This window comes from Vigna angularis, chromosome 5 (genome assembly GCF_016808095.1).
Source record: "Vigna angularis cultivar LongXiaoDou No.4 chromosome 5, ASM1680809v1, whole genome shotgun sequence".
NCBI classification, from domain to species: Eukaryota; Viridiplantae; Streptophyta; class Magnoliopsida; order Fabales; family Fabaceae; genus Vigna; species Vigna angularis.
Window position 1 is genome coordinate 1,516,810 of NC_068974.1, and position 12,789 is coordinate 1,529,598.

Here is a 12,789-nt window from a genome sequence, read left to right on the forward strand (position 1 = left end):
TCATAAATAGTAATTATTTTTAAGTGTTACATACTTATTTTTATATACATTTTATTATCTTTTATATTTTTTATACCTTCAATATAAAATTTAATAATATTTTGTAACAATTGTAATATCTAATTTTTAGTTTAAATTTTTACTTTTTATTAATATATATATATATATATATATATATATATATATATATATATATATATATATATATATATATATATATATATATATAAACAATAGTCACATTCACCTATACTTCTCAAACCAATAATTTCGTCTATGAATCCAAACTACGATCACATCACATGAACACACATTACCAATAATATTAATAATATGTCATTCTTTCATAACCTACTGTCACACCAAGGATTTTTTTTCTATGTCTCTCACCAGACAAAAGGAACTACACCATAACCTCTCATTTTCCATTACCTCATACAGGCGAAAAAGATCTCATTCCACTAAACACCATAACCTCTTTTAGACGAAATGAACAACACCATAATCCTCTCTTTCTACTACCTCACACAAATGAAATGAACAACACTATAATCCTCCATTCTCCACTATCTCAGGGTAAAACAATAACTACTTTCCACTACCTTATACAGACAAAAGTACAAACTTAACTTTATCATTACGATAAGAAAAACTTAACCCAACCAAACACATCAACAACCCAAACCTTCCACTCAAACAACATCTCATCATGCTCACACACCATTCCGACACCGTGCGCTCATCGCAAGCACATACGCTTAACACCTATATAACTTAAAAACAGCCAACATAATCCAACTAAAAACCCGAGTCCCATCCAAAACCACAACAATACATCAACTTTACCCCACAAACAACTTTTAATAGCTCAATTTTATAAAAGCCAAACAACAACTTATCTCATGAATCATACACATAACAACACAAAAAAATCATCTTAAACCAAAATTCTAAAACAACTTGTACGCATTATCACTTAAAATCCTGAATCAATTCCATTAAATTTTAATCAACAAAGATTATTCCAGCATCTTACTTGAAACATCTAGTAGCACCACACCTTATCCTCCTTTCATGCTCATCTACCATTTTATGTGCCGTAACTCATGCCAAACTATGAAACCCCACTTACTCATACCAAAGGCATTCCAAAAAAAAATATTGCACGTTCAAGACTTTGATAATATTTTCTTTTTCAATCCAGAAATAAAATCACTGCTCCAAATATTCCAACAACATTTATTCCATTGACTTAACCAATAAAACAACCAATAAGAATAAATAAAACAGCATCTCCAAAATTATGCACGTTCAAAAACTTACACCACAACAAAATTATCGCTTTACCATAACATATACATATATATATTTTAAATCATGCACCAGTTAGAAAACAATAAGCCAATACTTATGCACGTAAAAAAAATATATCACTACTTAAACACTATAATTCAAACGTTGCCTTTCTAATTCAATGTATCATATTTTTTTCAAAAGAAAATGTGGATTAAGGTTCATATTCAAAACAACGTCATTTTATTTGGAACTTTTTTCAACATTCAACCAGTTTTCAAACTGTATTTTAATGGTCTAACAATATAATATTATAAGCACTGCATAAATTATAAGGAACTTGGTAACAATGAAAAAGATTAATTGGAAAAGATTAATTGAAAATGAGTAACAATGAAAAAAGATTAAGCATGCATACCTTTTCTAATTTTTTTTAAAACAATCTTCCAGAAACCACTGCACAAAGAAGAAAGATATTGCAGAAGCTGTGTTCTTAATATTTCATTCGTCACTTTATTTTCAAAAGCATGGGTCAATGTTCATAAATCCAGCGTCGTTTTTTTTTTCAGGCACACCAATTATTATTTTTTAACAAAACTTTAATGATCTAAGCAATGGATTATTATAAAAGACCTATGGACTACAGAGAAACATGGCATCAACCAAGTATTCACCGTAAATACAAAGGCCAAGAAAAACTACACTGATTTTTATAAAGCCAAACTGTACTGCATCATAATTTAAATAAATGGGCTGCACCACATCATGAAGACAAAAGATGGCATACAAATAGCACTTAAAATTCACATAAAAAAAATAACAACACATGCCAAAAGAATTTCACCAAGGACAAACCAAAATCTGCATCCTCAAAGCAATTCATGCACATTCAAAAATACGTAGTAATCATACCATAATTTTATAGAAACATTAAGGTTTAGCTCTCCTTATAAAAACATGTTGATGAAAATCTTTAGGGAATTCCAAGTACTAACTTAGGCTAAGAAAAAGAAAAAAAAGTTGGAGAAAAATTTTTAGAAACTCCTTTTTGATTTTTTTTTAAGTGTTAAAATGATTCTTTTTAATATGCTTATATGTATTTTGATAGGGTCCAATAAAAGTAGGAGATAATGGATGAACCACAAGCTTAGAAAGTTAAGAGAAGCAAAGAAGCTAAAATAAGGAAGAAAAGGAGGGTTTTTCAGATTTTGAAGCTTGACTTCCGGATTGGACTCATGAAAGAATTTACCTTCCGAATTCAGATTTGGCTCAGCCAAAACCACTGCACGGCCAACCACTGCCTATAAGATTTCAACTTTTACATGTTTTCCATGTGTGCTTGAAGTGAGAAGCGTGATCCAGCTAGCTCGGCTCCCAAGCTCGAATTATATTTGAATTTTTAGAGGGAATTTGGCAGAGATTAGAGATTCATCTTCACCTATAAATAAGAGAGTCAATCTCTTGTATTTTTCACTTTTGGATATAATGAATTGCTGCAGAGTTGTTTGTTTAACTTCTTATATCCTTAAGTCACCTTTGAATTTCAAATTCAGCCACTCTCTTTTAGCTTCCTTCCTTAGTAGGAAAGCTTTCTGAGTTTAAAAGCTCTAAACACACACCATACTTTCATTTACACTTTCATCAAACACCTTACATGCATTATCTTTCATTGCTTCAATTAATTTCCATTCCGCTGCACTCTAGTTGAAGGAAGTTGTCTGATGCCTCGACATGCTTCCATCACATGTATCATGCACAAGAATCAAATCCATAACCACTAACTCAACAAGAAGTTTTAGATCCTCATAACTCACGTGTTTCACTTCACCCCTATATAACTTGTCTTTTTTCTTATTTTAATTAGTAATATCTACGTTCACTATCTTTCTAGATCTTTTATTTTATCAAGGCCTTATAATCTTTCTACCTGACCACAATGAGCCTGACACACAAATACAGGCGTAGCTTGGCATAAGAACATCCAAGTGTAGAAAAAAAAAAAAAAAGGAAGTTTGGAGCTTAACATGCTTGAACAATATAAAAGAAACTCAACAAAGCCGAGCAAACATTCAGCGTGTATTTGCTTAATTATATAGAATGTGTTTAAATAGTTTATATTTACTTAATAAAAAAAAGTCACACAAGTTTAAGAAAAATAAGAGAAAAAAAAACGAGGGATTGATATGCCCTTGAACTTTTTTATCCTATTTTTATTTCATTTTTAATTTTTTTTACTTTTTCTCATTACATTCCTTATCACAAGATATATCACTTTTTTTTCTCTCTTTCTTTTATTTTTTTAATCTGATTATATCATTACATATATCACTGGTTTGTTATCTTTCAATAATTTACAACTATTTTCTTTTTTTTTCTTTCCTATCTCATTTCTTAGCTTTTTTTTTTATATTATTATTATTATTCTCTGTAATCATTCTCTTTTTTTTTGTTTCTACTCCATTCACTCGAAGACATAGAAGATGGGTTGCGATTCATTTTTTATATTATTAGAAATAGTAATGATTTTTTTACATACCTAAATTTTATATAATTCTTTTCTTAAAATGATATAGTTTATACTTTTATAACTATTTTATTTTTATAATCTATATTAAATGTAAAAGTGTTTCGTAATATCATTGTGTTGTTAATCTAAAGGACAAGTTGTCAACCTTCTCTTTAACACAACCACTCATTATTTACGGTAGTAGAGTACAGCTTGTGAACAAGAGTGCTGTCGGAAGACTCAATACTCTTTATTGCTTGTTGAGGAAAAAAGTTCACCAGCCTTAATTCAAGGCCATCATTCAAAAATTACCTTATTGACATTATTTCCATTGCACTGCACCTAGTCAAAGGCATAAGCTTCACTTCAAATCTCACAGTCTCGTTCATCCTCTTGCCAACGTTTACCTCCGCTTGGACTTTTTCTATTTCTCAAGCACTTGAGCATTGCAAAACTTGATGGGATAGTGAGTATTGATGCTGATTTTCATGGGAACAACTCTTCTTCGAAACGTTTACATAATCATAATCACATATCATTATAACCAGAATCATCTACACAATCATCGAAACAAAATTTATTAATCAAGGTTTTTAAGTAATAGTCTTCCAAAAATGTGTGATTTTAGAAAAAATGACGGTTGCATATTGCAAATCAGTTATGTCTAGGTTGTTTTCCCACCATAAACAAAAGTTAGTTTAGTTTAAATGTAAGTTAAAAAATAAGAACTTACAGAAATTATTATAACAGAAAGAAAAAAAAGAGAAAAGGAATTATACAGAAAGTTGAATATTCTTTCTTATCATAGGAACAACAAATATTTACATACGTCATGTAATACATGGACCGAAAAAGAGAGAAAACTATAAAAGTATATAATTGCGTAATAGTTATAAATAGAAAAAAAATTACTTTTTTTTTTTACTTTTTTTCTTCAGAGCACTTATATAAAATTATAGAAAATGTCTTTTTAACAAATTTTTTTAAAATTTTTTTATAACAATCTACGTTGGTAGTGTGTGATTAGTCCTATAAAACTATATCTAAAGAAAAGGTACTATTTCCATAGATGTATAATTTCTCGACAACCATTGAATAAACCATTGTCCAAATTCGGCGTGCTTTGCAAAAATACTTTTTAGAAATTTGTAATAAATTAAGTTAATATATGCTTAATTATATAGAATGTGTGTTTAAATAGTTTATATTTGCTTATAAAAAAAAGTCGCACAAGTTTAAAAAAAACGAAAAAAAAAACGAGAGATTAATATGCCCTTGAACTTTTTTATTCTATTTATATTTCATTTTTAATTTTTTTTTACTTTTCTCAATACATCCCTCATCACAAGATATATCACTTTTTTTTCTCTCTCTTTCTTTTATTTTTTTAATCCGATTATATCATTACATATATCACTGGTTTGTTATCTTTCAATAATTTACAACTATTTTCTCTTTTTTGTCTTTTCTATCTCATTTCTTAGCTTTATTATTATTATTATTATTATCTCATTATTCTATGTAATCATTCTCTTTTTTATTGTTTCTACTCCATTCACTCGAAGATATGGAGGATGGGGTTGCGATTCATTTTCAACTGTTGTATCTAATAATTGACAATGAGTCATTCTTCCTGCATCTTACTCTCTTCATCCTTCACCCCCAATTTTACTTTTTTATCCTTCATTTAATAAAAAGTCAAAACTTAATTAATGAATTAATGTTTCTTAACCACCAACCATTTTTGTAACTGCCAACAACTAAAATTTGTTTTGGGTATAAACCCTAAGGTGCAGCCGTCATCTTCGTTTTCACTGTAGCATAGCAAGCATTGTTCGTTATTTTTTCACTTCTTTAGTGTACTGAGTTGGTAGTTATCATTCCCTCCCTGGTAGTGCTCGGTGTGCTGGGAGTGGTAGTGCTGGGTGTGCTAGGAGATCTAGTGGTGGTGGTGGTGCTGTGACATTGTTCGGCGAGAGGAAGAAGAGAGATACGTTTCACGGAATCTCCTAACCACACTTCGAGCCGCGGAAAATAGTTGCCGCACTTCGAAGTGCGTTTCATATTTTGTAGCCGCACTTTGAAGTGCGTTTGTTATGCTTTTTTTTTCTTTATTTCTTTATTTCATGCTTTTTTTTCTTTCATGTTTTTTTATTATATTCGTGCATTCTTTTTTTCTTTCATGTTTTTTTGTATTATGGTATTATTTTTTATTTTAAATTTCTTGTTTTATGTTATGGTTTTTTATTTTAAATTTCTTGTTTATGGATTATGCTTAGTCATTAGGCAGTATATTATTAGTTAAAGAATGAAAGAAGTTGCAGAGTTTGAGTTTGAGATGCGACAGAACTTCAGTCAACTTTTTAAAAATCTAAAATATTTTTTGACAAAGTATACTTGGAATTAAAATATATTTTGAAAATGGAGGACGAACGCTGTGAGATAGAGGAAGATTCACTCATTGACAATTCGTAGATAGTATAGGAAAAGTTGGAGTACAACATGTGAATGACAGTGCTGTCGGAAGACTTAATAATCTTTATTGGTTGTTGACGAAAAAGTTCAAACTTAATTCAAGGCCATCATTCAAAAATTACCTTATTAACATTATTTCCATTGCACTGCACGTAGTCAAAGGCATAAGCTTCACTTCAAATCTCACAGTTTCATTCATCCTCTCTCTTCCCTATTGTTATCATGGCAGCAGAAATGGTTACCGGTGTTCTTGTTTCTACTTTTCTCCGGAGGACAATCGACACTTTGGCTTCTCGACTTTACGACATATTTCATCAAGAAAACCACAAGAAGCAACTCAGCAACTTGAAGATGAAGCTGCTAGCCATTGATGTTGTGGCGTTTGAAGCAGAACAAAAGCAGTTCACAGATCCACAAGTCAGAGATTGGCTCCTCAGGGCCAAAGATGTTGTGATTGATGCAGAAGATCTCTTGGATGAGATAGATTATGAACTCTCCAAAACCCAAGTGGAAGCTGAGTCTCAGAATGCATCTAAGAAGGTGTGGAATTCCCTCGACTCTTCTTTCTTTGAAATTGAATTTGATTCCATGAGGGAAAAAGTCATTGAGGACCTAGAAGAACTTGCAATCGAAAGCGATCTTCTAGGTTTGAAAAAGGGTGGTGGTGTTGGGGTTGGATCAGGATCCGGTAGTAAATTAACACATACATCTTTGCCAAATGACAGTGTTATCTTTGGCAGAGATGATGACAAAGAATTTGTCCTTAACTGGCTCACATCGGACACTCACAACAACCTATCTATACTTTCTATTGTGGGCATGGGTGGGATGGGTAAGACCTCTCTTGCCCAACATGTATTCAACGACCCAAGGCTTGAAGAAGCTAACTTTGATACTAAAGTTTGGGTCAGTGTTCCACAGGAATTTGATGTTCTCAAAGTATCAAGAGCAATTCTTGACACAATAACTGGTTCCACTGATCATAGCATACAGCAGGAAGTAATTCAGAAAAGACTGAAAGAAGAACTTATGGGAAAGAAATTTCTTCTCGTTTTGGATGATGTTTGGAACGAAAGACCATCTAAATGGGAAGATGTGCAGAAGACCCTAGTTTTCGGAGGCCAAGGCAGTAGAATTCTTGTCACTACACGGAGTGAGAAGGTTGCTGTTACCATGCGATCAGAAAAGCGCCTCCTGCAGGTATTAGAAAAAGATTATTGTTGGGACTTGTTCGCAAAGCATGCATTCGAAAATTCTAAGCCCCAACCAGACTCAGACTTCATAGAGATTGGTAAGAAGATAGTTGAAAAATGTAATGGACTTCCTTTAGCCTTAAAAACGATGGGAAGTCTATTATATAATAAATCATCCCTTTTGGAATGGAAAAGTATTATGAAGAATGAGATATGGGATTTTTCAGAAAATGAAAGTGATATACTCCCTGCTTTAAGACTGAGCTATTTCCACCTTCCTTCTCATCTGAAGAAATGCTTTGCTTTTTGTGCCTTATTTCCCAAAGGTTATTGGTTTGACAAGGAGTGGTTAATTCAATTGTGGATGGCTCAAAATTTCCTAGAAAACCCTCTACAGAAAAAGAGTCCTAAAGAAGTTGGTGAAGAATATTGCAATGATCTATTATCTTGGTCCTTCTTTCAACAAGAGTCGAGATTTGGAGGGGAAAAGTGTTTTATCATGCATGACCTTCTAAATGATTTGGCAAAATACGTCTGCGAAGACATATGCATAAGGTTAGGAGTTGATGAACGAAAAGGTATACCCAAAACAACCCGTCATTTTTCATTTTCAGACTCAAGTTTTGATGGGTTTGGGAGTTCGATTGATATTCAAAAGTTGCATACATTTACTCCAACAGATGGGATTTGGGGATGGGAATGCAAGATGTCCATAGGTGACTTGTTCTCCAGATTTAAGTTAATACGTGTCTTATCTTTGTGTAAGTGTCGTAGCCTTACGGAGTTGCCTAAATCTGTAGGAAATCTTAAGCATCTTCGTTCATTAGATCTATCCCATACTGCAATAGAAAAACTACCTGACTCAATAAGTTTACTCTACAAGTTGCAAATACTGCAGCTGAACCATTGTGAAGAATTAAAGGAGCTTCCCTCATGTTTACATGAACTCAACAACTTGCGTCGTCTTGAATTAGTAGGTACTGGAGTTGAAAATATGATAGCATATCTGGGAAAGTTGAAGAATCTTCAAGTAACGATGGATTCATTTCAAGTTGAAAAAAGTAAGGAAATCTATTTTCAGCAATTAGGAGAACTCGATCTTCATGGAAGTCTAACAATTGATGATCTGCAGAATATTGAGAATCCCTCCTATGCATTAGAAGTGGATTTGAAGAACAAACCACACCTTGTGGAACTACGGTTAGAATGGAATTTCGTTGGCAGCTCCTCTGTTGATTCTGAAAAAGCTGAGGATGTAATTGAGAACCTACGTCCTTCAAAATATTTGGAGGAGTTGTCAATAAGGAACTATATTGGTAAACAATTTCCAGATTGGTTACTTCATAATTCATTACCGAATCTGGTGTCCTTAAAGTTGGAGGGATGTGAATCTTGCCAACGTTTACCTCCGCTTGGACTTTTTCTATTTCTCAAGCACTTGAGCATTGCAGGACTTGATGGGATAGTGAGTATTGATGCTGATTTTCATGGGAACAACTCTTCTTCATTTAAATCCCTTCAAACATTGTATTTCTATGATATGAGGCAATGGGAAAAGTGGGACTGCCAAGCTGTGACAGGTGCTTTTCCATGTCTACAATATTTTTTAATAGAAAATTGTCCCAAGCTGAAAGGACACCTGCCAAAGTTTGTTGCTTTAAAAACTCTAAGAGTGTTTCACTGCGAACAACTTGAAGCTTTGATTGTGAGTGCGGTAGAATTACGTCTACAAGACTGCGGAAAGCTGCCGTTGGAGCGGTCTACAATGAAAAATCTCACAATGGATGGGCAGGGCATGGCAGCATCATTGGTGGCAATGGTTGGACATATGCTATTCGACACTTCTCTTGAAAAGTTGTCCATTTGTTCAGAGTCAATAAGTGATGACTGTGTCTCTCTAAGGATCTTTCCACTTGATTTCTTCCCAACACTCAGGACTCTTGAACTCATTGGATTTCCTAATCTACAGATGATTTCACAGAATCATGTTCACAATCATCTCTGGCATCTGGAAATCAAAAAGTGCCCTAACTTTGAATCATTGCCTGCAAACATGCATATGCTGCTTCCATCTCTCTCAGAGCTAGTGATAGAAGAGTGTCCAAGACTTGAGTCGTTCTCTGAAGGAGGTTTGCCATTAAATCTAGACCGCATCACACTGAATAATTGCTTTAGACTTGTTGGCTCACTCAAAAGAGCTTTAGGAGACAGTCCTTCGTTGAGAAGTTTAACGGTTGAAAAAGTAGAGGCGGAATGTTTTCCTGATGAAGGTTTGCTTCCACTCTGTCTTTCTAAACTAACAATAAAAGATTGTCAAAATCTAAAAAAACTGAACTACAAGGGTCTCTTAGAACTCTCATCTCTTCGATCACTGGGCCTTTGGAAATGTCCCAACCTCCCATGCTTACCAGAGGAGGGTCTTCCCAAATCAATTTTAGTTCTTTTTATAAAGGGATGTCCTTTGGTGACACAGCGTTGCCACAAAGAAGAAGGCGAAGACTGGGAAAAGATTTCTCACATTCAATACCTATCAATATATCAGTGAGGTTGTTTCTTTTGTTTAATTTTGTTTAATGGGAGGGATAGTTTAATAGTGGTGTATGAACTACTTTTCCTGTTGAAAATTCTGGTATTGCGAATGTATTTACTATAATTTAAAGTCTTCCTATCTGTTTTATTTTAAGCACTTAATTAAATGCAATAATGCTAAAGCTTAAATAAATTTTAAGTTTCTAATATTATTTTTGTAAATGAAATACATAATAAATTATTAAAAGAAATTTAACTCCTTCAAAAAAATATTTATTTGTATTTTTTTCTTTAACATTACATTGTGTCTTTAGACGTATTTTTGAAATATTTTTATTTCTTTAGATATTACTTGTCTTTTAAATTATATAATTTAGAATACATTTTTTTATTTTTAATTACACAGTTCGAAAATACTTTTTATTTCTGAAAATAAGTTCAGAATTGTACCGTGCAAAACCAGAACTTTCTTTTATGTGGATGTAAAGAGAATTTTATGGGAGTGTAGGAAAAAAAAATAAGTCCAAATTTGTCATAGTGAAAACAAAAAAAAAAAAAGGTAGAGTCATGGAAGCTGGTGAAAGTTTAAAACATTTGCTAACAATTATTAAATGATAACATGTAACTATCAGCCTATTAACATATAGGTTTAAATCCTCCCTTGGTCCTCAAGTTTGTATGGAAATCTCATTTGAGTTCTCGTTTTTTCATCTGTCTCAATTAGATCATATTTTTTGTAAAAATGAGCACATTGTACCATAACCGTTAAGTAGTGTGAGACGGCGTTAAAATTAAGACGACGTGGTGCACAGAGAATGTGGTGATGTGTGTTGATGACTTACGTGGACTGTTTTGATTAAAAAAATAGTGCTGATGTGGCATAAGTACCCTTTATTCATTTTAGGTATATCAGAATTAGGGATTTGAAATTGGAATTGGGGATTTAATTTCGTTGTTGCGAGACGAAGCGGAGGACGAACAAGAACTCCAATCTTGAACAAGACGAAGAGAATCCAGCTAATAGTTGACGCGACTAAGGTAAGATATTTCGTTTCGTCTTTGGTTTTGGTTTTCTGTTTGAACGCATAACTGTGATTTTGGTTTTACGAACATGTGCGTCTTCGACAATTGGGTTTTTGTCTTGGTCTGTAACAATTTTTATAATGATTTGTGGTCCCCATTTTGCATGTTCAATTGTTACATTGTAGTTTACACATTGTGGTCCCGAATTTTGTTTGTTGAATTGTTTATCAGTTGTAGTGGTCCCCTGTCTATGAGTGTTTCGTTAGTGGGGATGTTACTTTGTTCCCTGTCCCCCTGTCTGTGTCGGTGTGAGTGTTTAGTTAGTGAGTGAGTGTTTCCGTAGTGGTAGCACTATAATATTCGAAACAGTTGTTAACCCCCGTAATGTACAGGTTATAAAAGCAAGTTGTTGATATGGATGAGGAACGTATTAAGGTGGTGGTCCACCATGGTGGAAATTTTGTCAGTGATGATAATGGGAAGTTAAAATTTGAAGGAGAGAGAGCAGAATGGTCTTGTGATCCAGACTTGTGGAGCTATTTTGGCATAGTAGCGTCAGTCAAAGAATTAGGTCATATGGACATCAAAGAATTATGGTACGGTTTAGGAGGTAAGTCTGTGCACCCAGATAGGTTAGAATTATTAACTGATGATAGGGGTGCCATGCACATGTTGAACATTGCTAGGTTAAATGATGAAGTTCATCTGTATGTGGTTCATAATATGATGGAACCAGAAATAATAGAAATGATTGATTGGGTTGGTGGTCAAGTTGATGATGAAGGTGATGTTGCAAGACAAGTGGAGGAGGTTGAGGTTGTTGGTGATGGTCAACTTGGAACAGAAATGGTGGAGGGTGAGGGGGATACCCATGAGGGTGATGTTGAGGTCCATACTGAAGTTGGAACAAAAATGGTGGAGGGTGAGGGGGATGCTCAGGATGGTGATAGTCTGGATCATACTGCAGTAGGAAGAAAATTGGTTGAGGGTGAGGGTGATGCCCATGAGGGTGAAGGTGATGGGTATGAGGGTGATGGTGAGGATCATAGTGATGTTGGTACAAAAATGGTTGAGGGTGAGGGTGATGGTCAGGATCATAGTGATGGTGGTACAAAAATGGTTGAGGCTGAGGGTGATGCCCATGAGGGTGAAGGTGATGGGTATGAGGGTGATGGTGAGGATCATAGTGATGTTGGTACAAAAATGGTTGAGGCTGAGGCTGAGGGTGAGGGTGATGCCCATGAGGGTGATGGTTAGGATGTTGACGTCCATGAGGTTGAGGATGGTGAGATCCATCATGTAGAGGAAGCTGAGGTACATGATGTAGATGATTTTGAGCTAGAGGATTTAGGAGAGGATGATGATGTAGAAGACAGTGAGGGTGATGATGTACATCAGGCAGAGACTGAGGACGAAGATGTAGATGTGAGTGAAGGAAGTCTAATTGATGTCAGCGTGCATTGTGACATTGGGACTTCTAAAGGAAATGTGGGAGAACAAGCTTCCAGTGCATTACTTGAGTCTGAACGGTCAACAGATAATGAATTTATTCATGATGTCTGTGGGTTGTCTGACAATGAGTGGTTATCAAAGGAGTTGATTAGTGGATCAGATAGTGAGGACAATGATGTGAGGACTAAGATAAGGTTTCCTACTTTTAGTATGCCTAAAACTTTGGTGGGTTATAAATGGGAAGTAGGAACCTATTTTACTGAGAAAAATGAATTCATAGATGCCATAAGGACTTATGCACTAAGTAATGGGAGAAGT

At 34.1% G+C, this 12,789-nt stretch overlaps 1 protein-coding gene across 1 annotated transcript; it reads left to right on the top strand.

The window, feature by feature from the left end:
* Positions 1 to 6,319: 6,319 nt before the first annotated feature.
* Positions 6,320 to 10,136, top strand: LOC108338879 (putative disease resistance protein At3g14460). Its single transcript, XM_017575937.2, has one exon. It carries the CDS (start codon positions 6,497 to 6,499, stop codon positions 10,010 to 10,012), a length of 3,516 nt encoding a protein of 1,171 aa, XP_017431426.2. The 5' UTR covers positions 6,320 to 6,496; the 3' UTR covers positions 10,013 to 10,136.
* Positions 10,137 to 12,789: the final 2,653 nt, after the last annotated feature.